Source organism: Gymnogyps californianus, chromosome 1, assembly GCF_018139145.2.
Source record: "Gymnogyps californianus isolate 813 chromosome 1, ASM1813914v2, whole genome shotgun sequence".
Classification (NCBI taxonomy): Eukaryota; Metazoa; Chordata; class Aves; order Accipitriformes; family Cathartidae; genus Gymnogyps; species Gymnogyps californianus.
Window position 1 is genome coordinate 167,353,556 of NC_059471.1, and position 20,277 is coordinate 167,373,832.

At 35.9% G+C, this 20,277-nt stretch overlaps 1 protein-coding gene across 2 annotated transcripts in view; it reads left to right on the plus strand.

The window, feature by feature from the left end:
* Window positions 1-20,277, plus strand: part of CDK17 (cyclin dependent kinase 17) — a 98,009-nt gene that overhangs the window by 48,091 nt on the left and 29,641 nt on the right. For both annotated transcript variants that reach the window (XM_050891065.1, XM_050891073.1), the window contains 2 exons: window positions 8,106-8,270; window positions 14,744-14,877. In XM_050891065.1, the coding sequence (XP_050747022.1) occupies window positions 8,106-8,270; window positions 14,744-14,877 (299 nt within the window). The remainder of the gene's footprint in view (window positions 1-8,105; window positions 8,271-14,743; window positions 14,878-20,277) is intronic.

Consider the following 20,277-nt stretch of genomic DNA (forward strand, 5'->3'; position numbering starts at 1 on the left):
GACATGACTGCTGTACTCAAATGGATTGATTTTGAGCAATGGGAGGAATTCCTTGAGGTTCTGCTAAGTTTTTAATACTGCCATAGTCAATAGTTTGAAGGTTTCATCTTATTATTTAATGAGTAAATACAGTTTTAAGTGGTATTGAGTGATTGCTCTATTTTTAGAGTGACTTAATGTTTTCCTGGGTATCACATAACAGAGTCCAAGGAAACAATATATAGTATTCTATGCAGTGCTTCTCATGCAGCTCCCTGAGAGTACAGATATAGCAAACGTATAGGTGCTTTGGGTTATTTAAATATTTCTTCTATGGGAGCCATCACCTGCAATCAACTAATTTTACTGAGTGGATCTGACAGCCTTACAGCAGTGTAATTAAATATTGTACAGTGCAGCATACCAGCTCTAAAATGTCAGAAATTCACCTGCTTACATTCTACAATTTCTGAAGAAATAAAGGGCTTCTTGACAACGGCTTCTTCAGGAAAGCAGTTTGTTCAAAATATTTTGTATTGCAAGTCCAAAAAAAAAAAATCAGTCTTTATTGCCAATAGACATGTAAAAATTGAGTAATCATTAATAGAGCATATATTCAGATTAGTTAAATGAATGTGTAGTAGATGATGCCAAAATATGATTAAGCTATACAACAGCAGCACTTGAGACAGTCAATATAAATAATTTTAAAAGGTTATCGTGATGCATCGCAAGCTTCATGACTGCAAGGCTGTTCAGAGAATGAATGTTTGGTTTCACATATGTAGAGTTTTGACACTTCCCCGTTCTCTATCAAAATGGAAAAGAAAAAAAAAAACCAACCTTGGAAGTTTTCTGGAGCAAGGGTGAGGTCAAGGTGGGTGGGAAAAAAACTGCGTAGAGTCCTGTCCTATAAAAACCAGAAGCTGATTCTCAGGGCATTTCGTGAGATTTTGTTACAGTTGAGCCGGTCCAAAGTCAAGCTGCAGCTAAAAGTGGCGAGTGAGGTTCTGCCTCCACCCTTCTGTCAGCACCCGCACTCTGCATGCCCTGTGATGATCTAGTTCAAAAACCTAAATCAAAATTACACTTCTTTTTTGCTGGGGGAGGACCTTGAGGCACCTTTTCGGTAGCAGCAGTGAATTGTGTCAGGCTTGCTGTTGCACAAAAGTTCATCCTTACTTAGAATATGGAGCATGCCTGGGTTCAATCCCTGTTATATACCCAAATCAGAGATCATAAATGCTATGTTTCCGGTATCTGTCTTATTTTCATTAGAAAAAACTCCTCTTGTGTACTTCATTTGTATGAAACTAAAATACATATTTATGTATTTGTATGGATTCCATGTCCAGACTGGATAGTGGTTACGGAATAATACATTTTCTTGCAGACTTATTCAGCTCTGTCAGAGATGCTTGATTTAAGGGAAAATGTCACCATGTATGACAGGTGATTTTCATTCTTTATTAAAGCTAGCTGAAGCAAATATCTGCCTAAATTTTGGAATGTGAAATCTGAAAGCCAGCTTGGTCTTTTTGTCACATAATAGAGATACTCGTGAGACATAAAAAAAGAAAAACAGGTAGTGGGATATGTGGTATTATATATTCATAAAATGTGTTTTAAAATGTATTTACATTCCTAATGAAAACACTTTCTTTAATCCACCAGCTGACTGACGTGTGACAGTATGTCAGTTGCTGAGGCCTTATATAGACATGCGAGGCAATTCTGCAGGCTCTCTGGAACTCAGATTAAGTAAATCCAGTTAAGTAAATCCAGCACAGGAAAGAAAGTGGTAGTGTGGCTCTTTGTTAAGATAGATGGACAAAGAAAAGACACATTGGGGATTTATTGAAAAATTGCTTAACTTGGGAGTAATTTCAGGACAGGGTTTGTGGTTAATTTAAATTGCAGTTAAAGGAAAAAGAGGAGACATCTTTATAACCTCATAAAATAGTTGGTTTTAACTAATTCCTCGGACAAGCTTCTTGGTTATATACACTATTGTTCTACTTGACTCTGGCAGTTCTCATAATTATGAAATAAAAAAATCAGTTCCACTTATGTTCAAGCATAGATTTCTGTCACTTCACAATTGAAAGAATTCAGCGGCTCATTTGAGTTATTTTCTTTTTCTTGCGTGTTTGTTAGCATTGGTGTTGGCATTATTTCAAACTTAGCAAAGCAGTGGTACCTTACTGGGTACTGTATTTTCATAAAATATATGTGTGTATTCTAAAACAGATCAGCAACATGGTCTAGCAACTCTTACAACATTAATAAGCCAGGCTGGTTGTATTTTAAACAGTATTTTCTTTGAATAGTGCTGTTGTAGTTATTTTGCGTTATGCCAATAATAACGGAAGTTTGAATGATAGGATGTGAGAAATACAAGAAAATGATCCAAGTGAAATAAACTGGCAGCTCAGCATTCACCAAACTTGAAAATCAAGTAATACAACAGTGCACAGTCACCATGCATTGCCCAATTTTAAACCTTGCTGAAGATGCACACTTAAGCAAGATAAAATGGATGTGGCATTAAAAAAAAAAAGTGTGTGTGGGTTTGTGTGTATGTGTTTATATATATAAAATTAAAAAAAAAAGCAGGACACATTCATATTTCAAGAAGTGTTCAGGGGCATTGAAAAGAAAACCATATGTTCATCCTGTACACCAGTATAGTATTTATAAATATTCTCATTCAGAACGTTTGAGTTAACTTGTTTCACATTTAAAGACTAGATTTGCATGATAGCTTAGTAGGTTGCATAAGAAAGATAAGAATTGAAATGCCATTCCTTGAAAGATGAGTCAAAGAGGAAGTGATTTTGTAGCCAAAATAACAAAAGAATATAATAACAACTGACCAAATACAATTAAAAAAGAACCACTGAGAAGTCTCTCTTTCAGCTCGCTTTCCACATTTGTAAGTTTTGTCAGTTTGGAATTACAGATTATAGAGCAGGGTGAGGGAAGAGAGCTAGAGATAAATAATTAATAAGGCTGTCACTGGAAATGTTGTGCCAGCATGAGCCAACACGAGCAAACTGCCCAGGTGCTGCAGAAGTCTTGTGCCGTAAGGATGGCTGGAGTTCTGCCTGTCTGTTCTCCAGTCTCTGAGGACGACATTTGAGGGCAAGTCTAAGATTAGAGCCCAAAATCTAACACCATTTCCCCAGAGTACTGTACCGGTTTCTAGTTCAGGGACTTCCTGAACTAGGCAAGTCTCTGTGCAGTTAGCAACCCTGAGCAGATTTCTTGTTCAGTCTCCCCTTGAGTCTTGTAACCTTCTGATAGCCGTAACATCCTGTGGTGAGGAGTTGCCACAGACTGCACGATGTGAAGAACCACTTCCACGTGCCGTATGCAACCTGCTGCGGCTGGCTTTTTCAGTGACCCTCACTCTTGTGCTGCAGGAGGTGGTGGGTGCAGCTGATTCCTAGGTGCCCTCTTCAGCCCTCCTACCAATCTGTGGGTTGTATCATACTTCTGCAGTTTTAATCTGTTTCAGAGAGGAAGACCAGAACTGTGGATGATACTCAAAATGCAGTAGATCCATACACTTGCATAGTGGCATAGTGATTTTCTGGTGGTTTTCTACTCCCCTCTTAATTTCTATCATTCGTTTTGGCTGTGGCTGAATATTAAACTAATAGCACCATGAAAATACCCACTGTGCTACCAGAAACACCTCCATCATGTCATCTAAGCCTTTGAGTGGTTACTGAATCATGTTTACCAAGTACAGTGACACTAATGTAAGGAATGTTTGTGAGTTTTATATAGGGAAGCATTTTTTTAAAGGCAAACCAAACCTATAATCACAGAGATAAAATTATAAGAAGCAGTTTATAGATATATGTAGTAAAGGCATTTAACTTTTACAGTTTTGACTCATCTTGTTCAAGACCAAGCAGTTGCACTAAATTCACAGCTCAAAAACGGCAGCGTTACCCTTTAAATGTAGTGATTCAACAGATTAATAATCCTGAAAAAAAAAAAGAATTCTTTAAGTGAATTAAATGAAATTGTAACTTTGGAAGAAGTACTTGGGGATCTTCAGGCAGAGGGCGTTAAATACTTTTTTAAAAAGCACTTTGTTTAAATCATGTATCTCATAAATTCACAAAAATAATAATAAACAGTCTTGTAAATTCATTTCCAGCAAGAGTTTGCTTGATCATTTTCAATATTTGTTAGAGCTCTTAGCTGTTACTGTCATGTTTGCAGGGAGGAGAGCACACAATGCAGAATTCATGTGAACTTTGCTTTAAAAGTTTCTAGGATATGACAATGCAAACTTAACTGTATATAACAAAAATACTTTTCCAGACCATAAGTCTATACGTTATACCATCATAAAATGCCATGTCATCACTCCTTTTTGTAAATTAATGTGTACTAGGATTTTAAAAAACATTTGTAAGCAAGTACTATTAATACTTCTCTTAGTCAGAAGTATACTAGTAATCTGAGAGTTTTTGTAACCTTCATTTTGTTGTCTGTCGGTAGTTATGCCTGTCCTGCTACACGACCTAGATTATTGTTGCTAAATTTTATAACGGGCTCCATAATTTAGAACAGTACTTACGACAGTGCAGGAAGGTAGTAGTTGCCTATGATGGCAAAAGTTATTTCTGTATAATTGGATCTTATTATGTCAACCATTTGTCTTTTATTTTTATATAAATTTGCTGTTTTCTTATTAATGTGATCTGTGTTTATCCTTATATTTGAGCTGAACTTTTCATATGCTAGGATATTTTATGTTTTAAACTGTAAAATATGTGCAAATCTACCAGTGCCATGAGGAAAACAAATTTTTTAAACAATCATCTCTGTTCATCACACTGTCACGCTAGTAATGAACATAAAACTCAATCTCTATGTAGTCATTCAGTGTATTCATAAACTTTGGCCTTTTTTACGTGCTACGCAGTTCATGGAGATAGATTAATTTTAGCATGAGTAGACAAAAGCTATAACATACAAGGAAGTTATCAGCTCTGTGCTCTGTGAATGCAGCTATAATCCACGTGTGCATACACTCCAGTGTGATTAATGTACTGGAATCCTCAGCGACTGCGAATGTATAGAGGTGGGTATGGGTGGCCAGGATGGCTGAGGCATCTACTGTCACACTCGCAGGCAGAGTTTTGCTTCCAGCCCTATGGCCCTGCCCCTTTCCTGTGCTGCCTTTGGTACTTCTCTGACCTTTGTTGACATGTATCCTGGCATCTTTGGTTTCTCATTAGGATGAGAAAAGTAATGTTTACTTTGACACAGAATTTGCATTTTTGTGTGTGAGACAACAATCTTACCATGGGAGATACATTTTCAGTTACCAAGAATCAGTCTGTCTCAGCACTTTGCTCAGGGTTTAAGTTACCCTCCAAAGTATAAGGCTATTGACACTAGTGGCAGAGCTAAAAAATATTTGAGTGATTTTTAGCAGTACATTTCCACACTAACAAAAAAAAAATCAGAGAACTTTCTTCCTAGGTTTGTTATTAGGGCTTTAAAACAAAACAAAAAACTGAGGGACTTTTGCTTTGCTTGGTGTAGCAGGGCTTGGTCAAAGGGAGGAGAGTTTTATTTCCCAGAGTTTCCCAGAAAAAACATCTCTTTGAGTTGGCTCTCTTTTTTTCATAAAAATTTAGTTTTAGAAACAATTAAAATAAAGTAGAATTACATGCTTAATATATATTATTTATTGCTTATATAAGGAATACAAATGAAGTAGTAACTTCAAAATTATGCAAACTAGCCACTGAAACCCACCAGGCATCATCATTATAACTGGTGATAACTGTCTCAACAGAACAAACTATGTACTTATAAGGTATTTGGATTTTCAGTGTTACCATTCATTTGTTCAGCACTGTGTGTAAACTCAGTGTGAGGTTTTTAGTTTAGAAACTGGATCAAATTCAAATCAAAGATTAGTAAGAAAGTTGGAAAGCAGAAAGCAGATTCTAATATATAAAAAGCAAAAGCAGTAGTTGTGCTGTATGTGAACCTGTTTCCTGTCATGTGGAAGTAGTAATGGATTCTATTCAAAAATTGATGAGGAATTTGTTGCCTGCTGCCCTAGGATAAATCTGCTGTTGAAGGCACACAACAAGGAAGCTGATACCACTCTTAAATCAAAAGGGATGATATAATGCAGTAGATACAGAAATAAGGATTTGGGACAGAGATGTGCAGAGTTTTGAAGGTGAAGACACTGATTGTGCTTCACGAACATATACTTGGACGTATGGTGTATTTTTCCTCATGTTCACCCACTTTGAAGCTGTGTTTATGAAGGATGCTAATTGAAAGATGCAGGCAGGTTCGTAACGGTGCTGACGTGTCCTTTCACATTCTGTTTTCTGCCTGAATCTTTTTTTTTTAGCTTTTATTTTTTTCCTGCAGCAGCTGAGTTAAAGTGATTTTTTTTTTTTTTTTGTCTTACTGTATTATTCGTGTTTATATGCAAAAACTCCTTGCATGATTATTTTTTAAAGTCACTGGCCTGTCCTTGGGTAGTTCTGTCTGTGTACTTCTGTCTCTTTGCTTCAGACCAATCATAATAATATATCCAAAAGGTTTTTATACATGTGGGGAGGGAGGGGGTTCCCTTCTGGATCCTGTTTTCCTTAGGTTATTAGGTATTTGTTGCTGTTATTTTCCTTCACCACTGAAATTTGCTTTCCATAAAGTAAGTTCTCCTAGCTGTATTTTTCTTCTTAGATTATTTTGGAAGGGAAAGCAAGATTTTTGGGGTCCCTGCATGTGAGAATATAAGTCAGAGTGATGAAATAGCATCTCAGACTGCTCCCTGTCCCAGTAGGCAGGAGTGAAGCTCCGAGCAGATCCCGGCTACGTTATGCCCTGGGAGCAGTGGCTCTAGAAACACCTTGGGAGGTGCAACTCCATTCAGTAGCACTTGCAATGCGGTTGCTCAGTGTGTGTCTGCTGCCTTTTCTGTCTTCCAAATAATACCAAACAACGCTTATCTGTAATGGTAATAAGAATCAAATGATGGAAAAATAAAATTACTTGTATCTTCTGGTCTTTTTCCTAGTACCAGGACAGTGCTTGTATGTAGCTGCCGGATGACTCTGAGCTCTGGGTACTTTTTCTGTAGTGAGAGTATTTCTTCTTTAATTTCTTGTATGAATGACTTCATCAGTGGTTCTGATAAGTCCAGTTTTGTGACAGTCAATACAAGTTGACATCTGTTCTGCTTCTTGTTGGGGTAAAAAATCCTCTGTGTTTTTAGAGTTAGACTGCTTCTAGTACCATGGCAATCCTTGAGTGCTAGTCCATGTGTGCAGAGTCAGGTTGCTGAGGGAATGCAAACACTCAATTTCTGCGCACATTTGTACATAAGATTTTAAAATTTCTAAGGCTTCATCTTTTTTAGAAAGTTTATCAATAATAATTTTTTTTTTTTTTTTAAATCTTACAATCCTGGTTTTAAGTATAAGTACAGTTTGAGACAATCCAATAGAAAGCCAAAATAACTCATTGAATACTTAATTATTCTGATATCCTTTAAGTTAATAACCTTAATTATGGCATGACAGCTCTGGTGGATATAGACAGGTACATTTCCTTGTAAGGACTTTCAGTAGTGAGGCCTTGCTACTAGTGACCCTCAAGAATTTTGAGAGGGAGAATATTTCCAAAGGCTTGTGGTTAAATTTGCTCATCATGTGAGTTGATCTAGCAGCTGGTCTGTTTGAATTATAGTAAAGATGAAACATTGTGCAATAAGACAAATCATTAACTCAGAAGAAAATAATTATGCTGATTTTAAAAGCTACGTTCTGGTTTTAGTCACATTTTTAGACTGTATATTCAGGTCATTTACTGATCCAGCAGCAGAGTGACAGAATTTAATAAAATGAAATTCGGGTAATAGTTAATGCCATGTTTTGTATTAATTTGTTAATAGAGAAATGGCAGTAGTATGATGGTCTACTGTTAGTATGAAAGAGAATCTTACCAGAGTGGTGATTTCCTGTCTAGTAACTGTTTTTTTCTTTTTTCTTTTTTTTTCTTTTGGCATGTTCCTGACACTCCTACTTGCTTGTGGGAATGAATATTTTGATCCTTGTGAATTGTAGAGCCTATTGTGAAGAATGGCAGGCCTCCAACGTCTCACAGCATGCACTCATTTCTCCACCAATACACAGGATCTTTCAAGAAGCCCCCTTTACGGAGACCACATAGCGTCATAGGGGGCAGCCTCGGCTCATTCATGGCAATGCCCAGAAATGGGAGCAGATTAGGTAATTTACTACATTGTTTGTTTAAGTTCATTTGTCTATGAAGAATAATGTCTGTATTGATTCTTAGCAAGAGATACGGTTATTCTAATGCTTTAATAAATCTCTGGGAATGTAGTAGTCTTTTTCTGGAGTTGTTAGAGAAACTTGTTTTTAAGGTACTGAATGTCTCAAGATTTTCAGGAAGAAAGCAATTACAAGAACACAGAGAATTCACCCATGAATTTTTGACAAGTTGCAAAGTTACAAAAGTTATAAAATATTCTTTCTTAATACTTTGCAAGAAACCTGTGTGTCCATCTCAGTTAAGCATTGGTGAGAACTACAATAAATTGAACATGATAAAAACAGAGGATAATCATCCTATATGCGGAATTTAAAAAGAACTGGTGTATTACTTAGACTTTTAATTATTATAATTTTTAAAATTGCTTTTTTCAGTGATAAATTAACACTACTCAACTATAATTATCTTTTTGTTGTGGTCCTGAGCTAAATTTATGGTTCTGTGGGGCAAATAAGTTACAATTTTTTTTTTCTTCTCCTTCAAGTAATTTGTCATGTTGCTGCCTCCAGTCACCATTAATGTTTTACCCTGCTTTTATGTTATTTTAAATTATGCTTAATTAATTGATACTAGAAAATGAGAGCAAGTCACAGTTTAATTAGAATTTTATGAAATTTTTCATTCTTCTGCCCTCCTTTAGAAGTGTGTGATAAACTGATCTCCTTCAAGATTAAGCTATGAATCTTCAAGATAGTCATCAAACCACTTACATCCTCCTCTGCTGTAATATCACTCATCATGTTCAAAACCTTGCCTTTTTACTATTTGTGCTACCATTCAAACTGAAAAAAGAATTCTATCCTCTTGAATGGACTTTGGCAGCTGTTATTATCACAGAAGAAAATGGGATATAGTGTGCACAGTTTGACTACTATATCAATTCCTGATTTCAGTCAAGTCCTATACACTTTATTTTTTTCCTTTTTTGCCTACCCAAGCTTTGCTTAAGTTTCCAAGAATCTAACAGGAAGACAAAGTTTAAAAAAAAATAATAATAGTGTACTTAAAGAAATCTCTGATAAGGAATATTTAGTCTTTTATGGATTATTTGTCAAATCAGATGTATATAAACTGTGTACAGTAACAGTAGATATGTATACTTCTGTACTCCTGTTCTTGTGTGTTGTCTTTAAAAACATACTATATATCATTTTTAAATGTAAATTTACCAATAACTTACTCCTCTTCAAAATTTCACTATGAACTTCAAATCAGCTTTGCAAAAGGAAAAGTCATAAACAGTTTTTGGTTTCTTCTAATGATTTTCCAGTTTTCTCAAAGCTTTATTTTTCACCTGAAAAAAATACTAATATGTAAGTATTGCAGAAGAATGCCATTAGTTTTATTTTTCTCAGGTGATCAAGTTTTATAGGTGATCAAGTGTTAAAATAGCACTCACAATTTTAATATGTTAGTCTGTAGGAAGTGTTATGATAACATGTTTTAAATAGCTACAGATTCCTGTAGAATTTGTGGTTTCATTGAAGTAGTATGCAATAGATTTACTGAGTGTACGTATGTATATATTAAACACCTCTTTTTGCTTTAGATGCAATGATGCCATTAATGATGCCATTTTTTTTTTTTTTTACTCCTCATTTGGTGAAAATTTAAGCTACTTGTACATGTTACCTAGCGGTAGATAACACAAGTACAAGCATATACGAGCATAATTACTAATGCTTTTTCTGCTCCTTCTTCACATGTTTCCTCCTTTTGTTCCTGCCATATGAGAATGGTTATTGCTCAGCAGGACGCTGAGTTTTTCTCCGTTGGGATAATGACATCAGAAATGAAACGGTCAAATATGCTACACTACATGAGACTTTATTTTCTTTGCTTTCTTCATTCATCCTCTTTTCTTTCCACTTTTTCCTCTATTCCAATGGTGGAAAAATGCTATCAGAGAGAGATTCTTGAAATATGACAAAACGATGGCAGTTAAATGATGGTTATTTGGTTAAAAACCAGATTGAAATGAGACCTGCTGCAGGTGCATCTTCATACTGCTTGCTTTTGAATGAGATATAAATATATCAATACAAGAGTTGGTTGAGAAGCCCGTGAGGGTTTTGGAGTTTTGTTTGCTTTCTGAGCACTGAACATGAGTTCCTGCTATTGTGGTAACATTTAAAATCCCAAAATATTTTTAAAAGAATTTCTACTTGGAAACATCTCTCTTAGCTTTAGGTTTTGTAAAATGTTTTGTGAAGACAAAAATTCTGAACTGATCTCTAAAAAGTGTGCCTTTGTTTAAAATTTTGTAGTAATTTTTAATTTTGTATTCAGTTGTCATGATGATTTTAAATAACATAGATGATTCTCAGGCGAAATTGCGAATCAGCCATGCCACTGATGCGAATGAAGGTCTAGCTGAGGTTTTTTTAGCTCATGTATATCTATACTGCTTCTAAAGTCTTGCACCTTCAGAAACATTTAACTGCTGCAGTCCATGGTGGAGCCAGAGCTCATAAACCCTTTTTGGACCTGACCTGGCTGAATGCAGAGCCAACTTAGTTGTCCTTGTTCCATATTTATATTACTGGGAACACTGGAGAGGTGCTTGGAATGTGCAAAGCCAACTGAAGCTGACCCTCCTGGTGAACCTCAGTAGCAGCCAGGGGAGAGTTCATCCCTGCTTTTGCCAGTTATGTTGATATAGTTATGGAGAAGTTTTGTTTCTTTGTCGTAAATATTGGAATTGAAAGGAATGATGTTTCCATACAGCTTTCATAGTTTGCTAATCTTAACAGCAAAGGCAATTTCTCACTATGGGCTTCCTCAGTTTGTATCGTTATTAGTGAAACTAATCATAAAATGTAGCCACTTCATAGAGAAGTAAGCTTTGGAAGAGTGCACCTTGGAAGGAATCCAATATGCAAGTCACGTGTTTATTTTTGTAATCATTTGAAATAAGATGGAAAGATCATGCAGTCTGACTCACTACTGACTAATTAGTGGATATTATTTTAGCTCACTCGGAGGAGTTCTCATTTGCTGCACTGTAGGTTCCCTGTATGAATTTCTTCTGCAGTGCATTCCTCACAGCTGAAATGAGGACAGCCTTTTCTTTTAAATGTCCTTCCATAGTTTTCCTATTATATTGTAGTCATCTACAGCTTTTCATTACATGGCCATACTGGATATTTAATTAGATATGTAGAGTATATTAAAATAAACATCTGTGTAAGAGAACAGCTTGGGTATTCAGTGAAAGCAATTCAATAAATTATTGAACCATTAAAACCTCTGAAGACCATGCAAGCTGGCTTTGGTGCAGGTGAACTTGCCTACAGAAAAGCTTAGTGAAATTAAGGAAATATTTGCATGATTTTCATCATTGCTTAATCAAATATTATCCTCATGCACCTGCGTAAAATGATTAAAACTACCAGGTTAATGCCTTATTCCTGGGTTTATGCTATTAAAATAATGAACATAAGGCTTTACTAATGCCTTTTTAATTGAATAAAATAAAAGGACACATTTATATTAGATGATAACACAGTCAAGATATTTTTAAAAAGCTTAAAAGTATCCCTATTTAGAATATAATTAAAACATCTGCAAACCCTTATAGATAGGAGCAGTTGGGTATTTAGCCCATCAGAAATTCAGGTATGTGTTTAATGATAGATTTTTGGATGCTACAGCCAGTATCCTGCTTAAACCCTTTTGGTTATGGATATGTAGCTTATTCAGACTTACAAGAATTAATCATATCACAGCAGTATTCAGAATAGGCTGACCATCATCTTATTTAAGTCTGAAATACTACATTTTTAGACTTGAGTGGTACAGACCCACTTTGTCTTTGCATTCCTGGTTTATAAAGAGCAGAATCTTCTTGCAGCTACATTATCTGCCCCAAATGTATGGGTTTGTGTTACTAGTTCTTGAAATAGTCCTTAGTTGTGTATTATTGCGTAGGTGGTCGTCTTAGTAGAAGAATTATCTTTGTCAACTAAGCTGCTCTTTGTAGTTCTGAGCATTGCATTTCGAAGTGTAATTTTTTTATGGTAATTTCATAATACATACACTTTTGTGAATTGAACATTGTATTTTAAGATAAAAGTATGACAGTATCAGTCACATGATTACTTTAATAAGGGTCAGTCTTTTTAAAAGAGAAATGATGTAATTGCTCCATGACTTAAAATACAATACTTCTTTAATTTCGACAGTCTTACTTTGTGAGGTTGCCCAGAGAACTGTCTCTTGTCTAGCTTCTCTAAAGAAAATAGACTTTGGGGCCCAATCAATGGGCTTGTACTAACATGAGGATAAATAGATTGGGGAACAATTGTCAGTAGCTGTTACACTTAATTTTACAAACAGAATCTTGAGAGCTGTAATTGCTAAAATGGATTACATGATCTCTCAGAAAAGCATTTTAAAAGAGAATCTTTATTAAAGAACTGATATGGTGAGTGTGGTGTTTACCAGATACAGCAATGCTGGCATAACAGCTTTGCTGCACATAGTGTTTTCAATAATGCTCCTATATTACTAAAAATAATTTCCTACAGTTTGTTAGAGATTTTTAAAAAGACAGCTATCGAGTCATTACAGAGAGTAAGAGAGACTTCTTAGAGATTTGGGAAAAAAGAGTCACGTTTTGTCTGTTTAGCTTGAAGTTAAGGCTGATCTTTAGGGACCACTTTCTGAAAATCTTTTCCTCTGGTTCAAACTACCAGGCCTTTAGAAGCACTGATGAGTATTTACCTTGTTTGAAACCAGAAGATTGCTTCTTATTATGCGAGGAGGGCAGCTTATTTTTTTTCTCATTCAGTCCAAATCTGAGCATGACTTGCAGGGAAAATTCTGATGCAATGTGGATTTTTAATCAAAATCCAATTTAGATCCGCATTGCTGCTGGAAAATTTGCTTTGTGCATGAGATACATGCTTAGTTTGTGCGTTTAATTACAGTACTTTGAGTTAAAATATGTGGTGCCAATACCTTACAAGTTAATCTTTTTATATCCATTCTGTTTTCTGTAAAAGGAAATTCTTTGTACTGAGGAAGAATTTGATCCTTTGAAGTCTACATGATTCTATGTGAGCCAAACTAGACAAACATTTTGGAAGATGTGCTGATAACCACACATTGGCCTAAAGGGTTTTTTTTTTCTAGAAAATCCAGCCTTCTTGCTTGTTGATAGCGATAAAACTTGCATTTTCTCTTTTGGTTTTTTAATTGCTATATTGCTGTGCAAATGTTAAATATTTTCAGGTATGTTGGTGGTAAGGCTGAATTGAGGTCTGTGTGTTTTGCTAATACTAGCATTTTTTAGGGGTAGAGTTCTGAGATTTTTACTTGTTCCTCAGGTTCTCTTTTACCCTGTACAAGATAATGCTTAACACCAAGGATCAGGAGAGGGCAGGGAAATTGGTGTCTTTGAAGCACCTCCTTTATATGTATAAGTATTTAATCTCTGTAGTAATTTGGAGTTCAAATATTTCAGAGGTGATGATGGAGCATTACTCATAGTGAATTGCTTGTATGACCAATTTCCCATTGTGTGTCCTTTTGCAAGTCATTTGGCTCTTTATGCTATTAATGACACCACCTTGATCTTCTCTTCATTCATTACGGTGTTTGTCTTCCAAAGTCTGGAAGATCCTGTGGTGCTTAAAAGTAATGTATGTGTATATACATAAACTTTTTTGTGTGGATGAATATACAGGATTGTGTTAAAAGTACCAATTTCAGTTGACGTGACGATCCTGCAACATCATATAACTCAGGTAGTCTGTTACCTAAATTCCTCCATAAGGTCACAAATTTCACTTCATTGCTCCTAAATATCAGGTCTTCTGCTGAATCCGCTTGTACCCTGTGGGCCTCTATTTAGACAGTCAGAATCCATCCCCTTCCTCCACACCAGTGGTTTTTCTATCTGAAGTTTCCATATTTGGCATTTCTGAAAATAATACCTATACCTCTAGGTTTTTTTAAGCTTTCTGAAGATACATTTAGGTTGCTAACATCAGGTAGTCTGATTTGAAAATGTTAAATATTCTCAGTAATATTTTATATCCAAGAGCAGCTAAAAGAGAAGAGGTAGTGAGGGAGTTGGGGAACTGAAGCCGTGAGGGAAAGGTGGCTTATAGTAATTAAAATTGGGATTGGACTGTCTGTCTGGTTTTTTTGAAAATTGAGTTCTGCTGCAAACCAAATAAGAAAAATAATGATAAAGTTTGTCTAGAAGTCCTATAAAGTAATCCTGTTCATTTTGTGATTCCTGAGCCATAAAAAGTATATCAAGACTACCATAACTGGGATGAATCTTTGACTCTGCCATATAACCCAATGCACAGTAATGATACAGTTCTTTTCCATCTGTATGAGAGATGTTTGGTGGAATACTGATTAACTGCTTTCAATTCTTTGGATTATTTTTAAGATATTGTTCATGAAAATCTGAAAATGGGGTCAGATGGTGAAAGTGACCAAGCTTCTGGAACGTCATCTGATGAAGTTCAGTCTCCCACAGGTGTTTGTCTCAGAAACCGGATACACAGACGAATCTCAATGGAGGTAATTTACTTTTCATATAAGTATCATTTAAATTGACAAGAGAGTTGGGGGTTGCTTTAATTGTTTGTTATAACTGGTTGTCTTCTCAATTAACTGTAACCATTCTGACATATATTTTGTGCAGAGCGCATTATTTTAATATGAGTTAAATTTGTGTCTCCATTTGTCACACAGAAATCAGATGGTTATCTTGCATTGTTTATGAACTGTTAATTTCGAAAATCTGAATATGTTTTGCAACTTGGATTTTTGGGAAGAATTTGTTAAGTGTAGCATTTGAGTATCTTTCTGTCACGTTCTGTGCAATTCACTGAGTGTATTCAAGAAGATACGCTGTTTAGACTTTTTTTTACTTAAGACTGTTTTCTGATCTTTGTAAAACTAATGCTACAGCAGCGATGGTCCTGACTGCTTCAGCCTTTCCCTCTCTTCCTGTTTTTTAATGAACGGAACTTTACAGGATGGTAAACAAAAGGAGGAAAAGTACCTTATGAATAACTGCGCACATAATTTCCTTTATTTATGAGTCTCATTATGAATACTAGCCACCCTTGTGCTTGCTTTGTTGTCATTTCCCTTGGCAAAGAAAAACAGAACACTTCCCTGTTTCTTGAGTGTATAAAAGTTACAGTTACAATGACGCCTTTGTTACAGAAGCATATAAAATTTTGTAGTTGCTGCTTTATAACATACATACCAATATGCATAGTTTGTAAGATTTTAAATCTTCATTCAAAGCCTGATATCAAATACAGGATTGGGGAAACAGATCTGGATAAGTTACAGTAGGGTGTATGTGCCAAAAATTTTTTATTTGTGAGGCGTTCCGTTATGCTTGGAATTCCAAGACTCCAAGCATGTAAAGTTGATATGATTCCAAGAACTTGTGAATTAGCTGTATTAATTATTTATATCGTTTCTTGCACCTGAGGGGTTTTGTCTTCAAATTCCTAAATTTGTATGTTAATCTCAGGTTTGATCTAATGTTAAACCATTTACTTAGGAGAACTAAGGTGGGTGTATTGATTTATGGAAGATGCTTAAATTAAGAAAAAAATAAGTCATTGTGAAAACTTGCACATCAGAATGTATGCTGGAGAAACTAAAAGTCAAGGAAATTATTTAAAAGGATTATTTGCTTTTTTTTCATTGTCTGTTTCCTCTGCATTTTGAAATGTGCGTTTAGAACAGGAAAGAAATAAGGAAATTAATGATAGAAATTAACAAACTGAAATGGAAATGTGTTGAGTCTTCCAGAGAGGGCTAAGAACCATTAAAGGATTCTCTTTTAGATTAGGATTCAAGAAACTCTAAAAGAAATTACAAAAGAACTCAGGAATAGTCATTACAGTTCAGGAAATTCCTGTGTAATTTTTCAGAAGGTGTCAAATAAAAGCATCTTTTCATTGACCTCACTAATTGTGAAACAATTCTAATATTACTGTTTAAGAGGCTTTGGGAAGCTTTTACTTAAGTTTTGTTTATCCAATGCTAATTTTCTCATTTTTCTCCAAATTCCAATTGCTTGTTTCTGATTGTTGAAATTAACATTATTTCTTCATTGACTGGCTCAGTCAACAAGAGCGCTAATTTTTTTGGCAGCTATTCATGTATATTCCGTGAGAATTGTAACATTTCCCCCAAATGGCTTCAGTATTGATATGGTGACTTTTCCAATAAGGTTTCAAGCTAATGTCTGCAAACACTCTCACTTCTGCATTCTAAGAATGCTGTCATTGAGAGATACTTTTGGTTGACTTAAGTTTCTTAGAATTGCTTTGTAGCAGAGTAGGTGGGGGTTTTACCTGTTTGTGCATTCCAGAGGAAAAAACTATAACAATCTTTGTAGCTTTGGTTAAAATACCTTTCTAATCATAATCTTTTCAGTCGGCTTTCTCTTTTCCTAAGTGAAAAGGCCTTAAGTGATTACATCATCTGCCATTCCCCCCTCCTATTTTTCCCATGGGTCATTCTCTGTCAGTTTTGACAGATGGATAGAAATCTCAGATGCTAATTTTCTGTTAATTTCTATGAAAAAAGCTCTGCATTGGGAGAGATTGCTAATGCATCCACTGCTAGGAAAGTTGCAGCCTTTATTAAACACCACAATATCCACATATGAGGTGAGTCTCAAGACGTACATCCATAGAAAACTAGATTTTACTGGTTTTGCTGTTCGTGGAATGGGATTGCTTGCTTCCTTGGCCTTTGAGGGAACCAAATAAAGGTTTCCTCTTGTACCAAATCTTGCCTGCATGCCTTGGGTGATTTGTGCCATGGAGCTGGCTGGTTCAATAGTAGTAATTTGATTAGATAAAGAAACAATCTTTGTTGTGAAGTAAGCTTCTATTATTTCTTTTTTATTTTGCTGGTTTGTGGTGATCTGTCATCTCTAGACATCATTGGCTAGCCTGAGGCCATATTCCCTTTATAGTCATTTAGGATGAGTTATAGCTGTATGCTATACATACAGGTTGGAGTAAATTAGTATGTGTGTGATAGTATGTTTTTGCTGTAGTCTGCTGAAGTCATTAGTCACACTTGAAATCCATTGTAGAATGTATTTGATTAAATATACAAAGTTGGATAAACTCAATAAAGCAATATTCCTCATTCCTCCACATTAAGATGAATGTGCCTGTCACACTATGACTGTATCCTTTTTTGTGTTTAGTTTGGCCGATATTCATGGTATTTGTAAGATTTTTTTGTACATAATTTCTTGGTTATATATGTTTGTTTATCTCTGCTGAATTGACAGAAGTCCTGATTTGTTTTGAAGGTAACTAATCAGGTAAAGCTGAAACCTTGGAATAATCCTTTTTACTTGTAAGAACTTTGTGTATATAACCAAATTTTTCATGCTCAGCTTGAACTTCTCTAGAATCCTGAAAATTAGCAGCCCATCAAAAACAACCAATTTTTTAAAAATGCTTGCTAAAAACATGCGTACTGTAATCAAAGTGCTAATTACCAGTACTGAGTATTAGTATTCCTGGGATGTTTTGTACATTAGAATACACATTTTGATTCTTAGTGTCCATCCCCACTGCAGTGAATCATATAATAAAGCTGCTTTCTCTGTAATCGTTAAATAATTCAGAGCTACAACCAGAACTGTAATGTTGTCAAAGAACAGAGAGATTCTCTTGTCTGGAGTATATGAAAGATTTTGTTGGGAAAGAGAACCTGATCTTTCTAAAAGTTTCATATAGAGATATCCTGGAAGATAGAGAAGTGCAAACTAGACAATGGAGATGTAACTAGAAAATATGTGTGTTGTAGCAGAATCTCCATAGCAATAGGAAGCTGAAATTTCATAACCTTAAGTTGACCTGGTTTAGATAGGAAGTCATCATACTGCAATGTAACCTAAATATGAAGCATTTTAGATATGAAGTGGTGATACTGCAATGAGAAAGAATCCTGCTCCGCAGTGAAAAATCTGGTGGGGTGAAAACTTTCCATCCACAGTAGCAGCCACGAGGATACCAGCTTTCAATCTGTCATCCCCCCCAAATGACGTAAAATTTAGGCCAGCATGACTGTTACAGACAGGGAGCTGATACGCATTTGCTTCTGAATCAGATAACACTGCAGTTTTGGGACTAGATTTTTCTTTTTTTTTTAAATGATTGTTCATTGTTATCGTGTGCTTAGAAAACAAAGAGAACATACCAGAATCTCATTGTGTTGCCTAGATAAAGTTTATTTTGCCTGTAATCCACAGGCTACAAATGGTCCATAAAGCAGTTGCCTTTTTTTTTTTTTTTTTTTTTTTTTTTCCTTAAATCCTTCCTTCCCCTCATTCAGGAACCATGCTGACAGTAGGTGCGAGCATCTATTGTGTGAGGAATTTGGCTTCAAACAGCTGTTAGGTTTTAATTAAAATGTCTACTAATCTCATGCTAATATTAATGATTACTTAATAAATCAGTAAAACTGTTTATCAAAACAGATGTATGGAATCATTTTTTTCAAGTGCTAGAAGCAGTACAGCCTAAGAATGAATACATGCGTGTCTGTATTTTAAGCATAGGTGCTTTCTATCATGTAATGAGAAACACTTCTCCAGATCATGGAGTTACAGCTTAAAGCATTTTCACTTTGATTTGCTGGAAAAGACGACATGGGCAGTAATGCATTAATATAAATTCATGTTTCAAGCCATAAGTGTTCACTAGGGGCCCTGTGCCCGTGCGCTGGATAGTGGATGCTTCATTAAGAACTGTGGTGGATAAAAAATAAGGAGATACAGTCTGTGCAAATTGAAACATCTGTTTCCCTTTCCCAGAAGTCCAAGGTCTGTAAGCTGTCTTCGCATGTGAACTGGAGGAGGGCCATAACCCACTGTTCACCAGCCTGTTTCCCAGATATTTTATCCTGAGAAACAGTTCTTATCCATCCAACTGTCACATTAGTGACAGGAGTGTGTTCCAGATCAGGCTGCTCCTACCACACTGCTATAGGGTATAATTCTCCCCTGGGAGGGTTAGCTGCAGGGTTAGTGCTTTTAGCTGAACAGAGAGATAATACAAAGGCTATGAAGTGATCCTGTAGTTATGTGTGCATTGTACTGGTCACCTTCCAAAAGAAAGAATGTAGATGAGAAATAGTTTTTTGGTGAGCTCCACCCTTTACCAGGGGTGTGACTGGTTCCGGGGTCTTGATATAGCTTGAGTAACTCAATCTGCTGTTGGTCCAGCTGGGCAAATGTACCTTCTCCAGAGAAAAACCCACAAAATTAATTGATGTTTCAACTGATGTAGTGCTAAGATTTTCTGTTTGTAGGCTTCAGATTAGAATGTGGTTTGTAGGTCCCCATTCACATGTGCAAATAGGGCACTCTTGGCTCTGTTCAATTGTTTGAATTCTTGAACAGCAGACTGGATGGCAGTACTGACCCAGGCTTTTGGTCAGGGGCAGTACAGTATTTTCTCCTGTCATGAGTTTTGGAAGCAGGAAGCACTGTATCGAAGACAGCCTGAGCATTCAGCCCTACAACTCTTGCCACTCAAGAGGCTCCCTTGGATGCCCAGCAGGCATTACTACACAGTGCCTTCTCTGAGCAAAGGTTCTTCCTTCCCCCTTCCTTCTGTGCTTGGCAGCCGTATAACTCTTTCTGCCTTATTTACTGGATTTTGTCTAATTTCCTTCTCTGCACCTCCTGAGAATGCGTAGTTTTTCTTCTGATCATCTCTTCTGTGAATATAAGCATCTGGTCACCTACCAGAAGATTTCAGTACTAGACAGAAAAAAATTGAAGCTGAATACAATCAGGACTTTTTTTGATTTTCAGTGGTTACTGTATTATCTCCATTCAGTCATGCTTGGCAGCTGTCTCAACCTTTTGCAAGGTTATGCTAGAAAACGTGCTGTTATTTTTGTAAACTCCTGCTT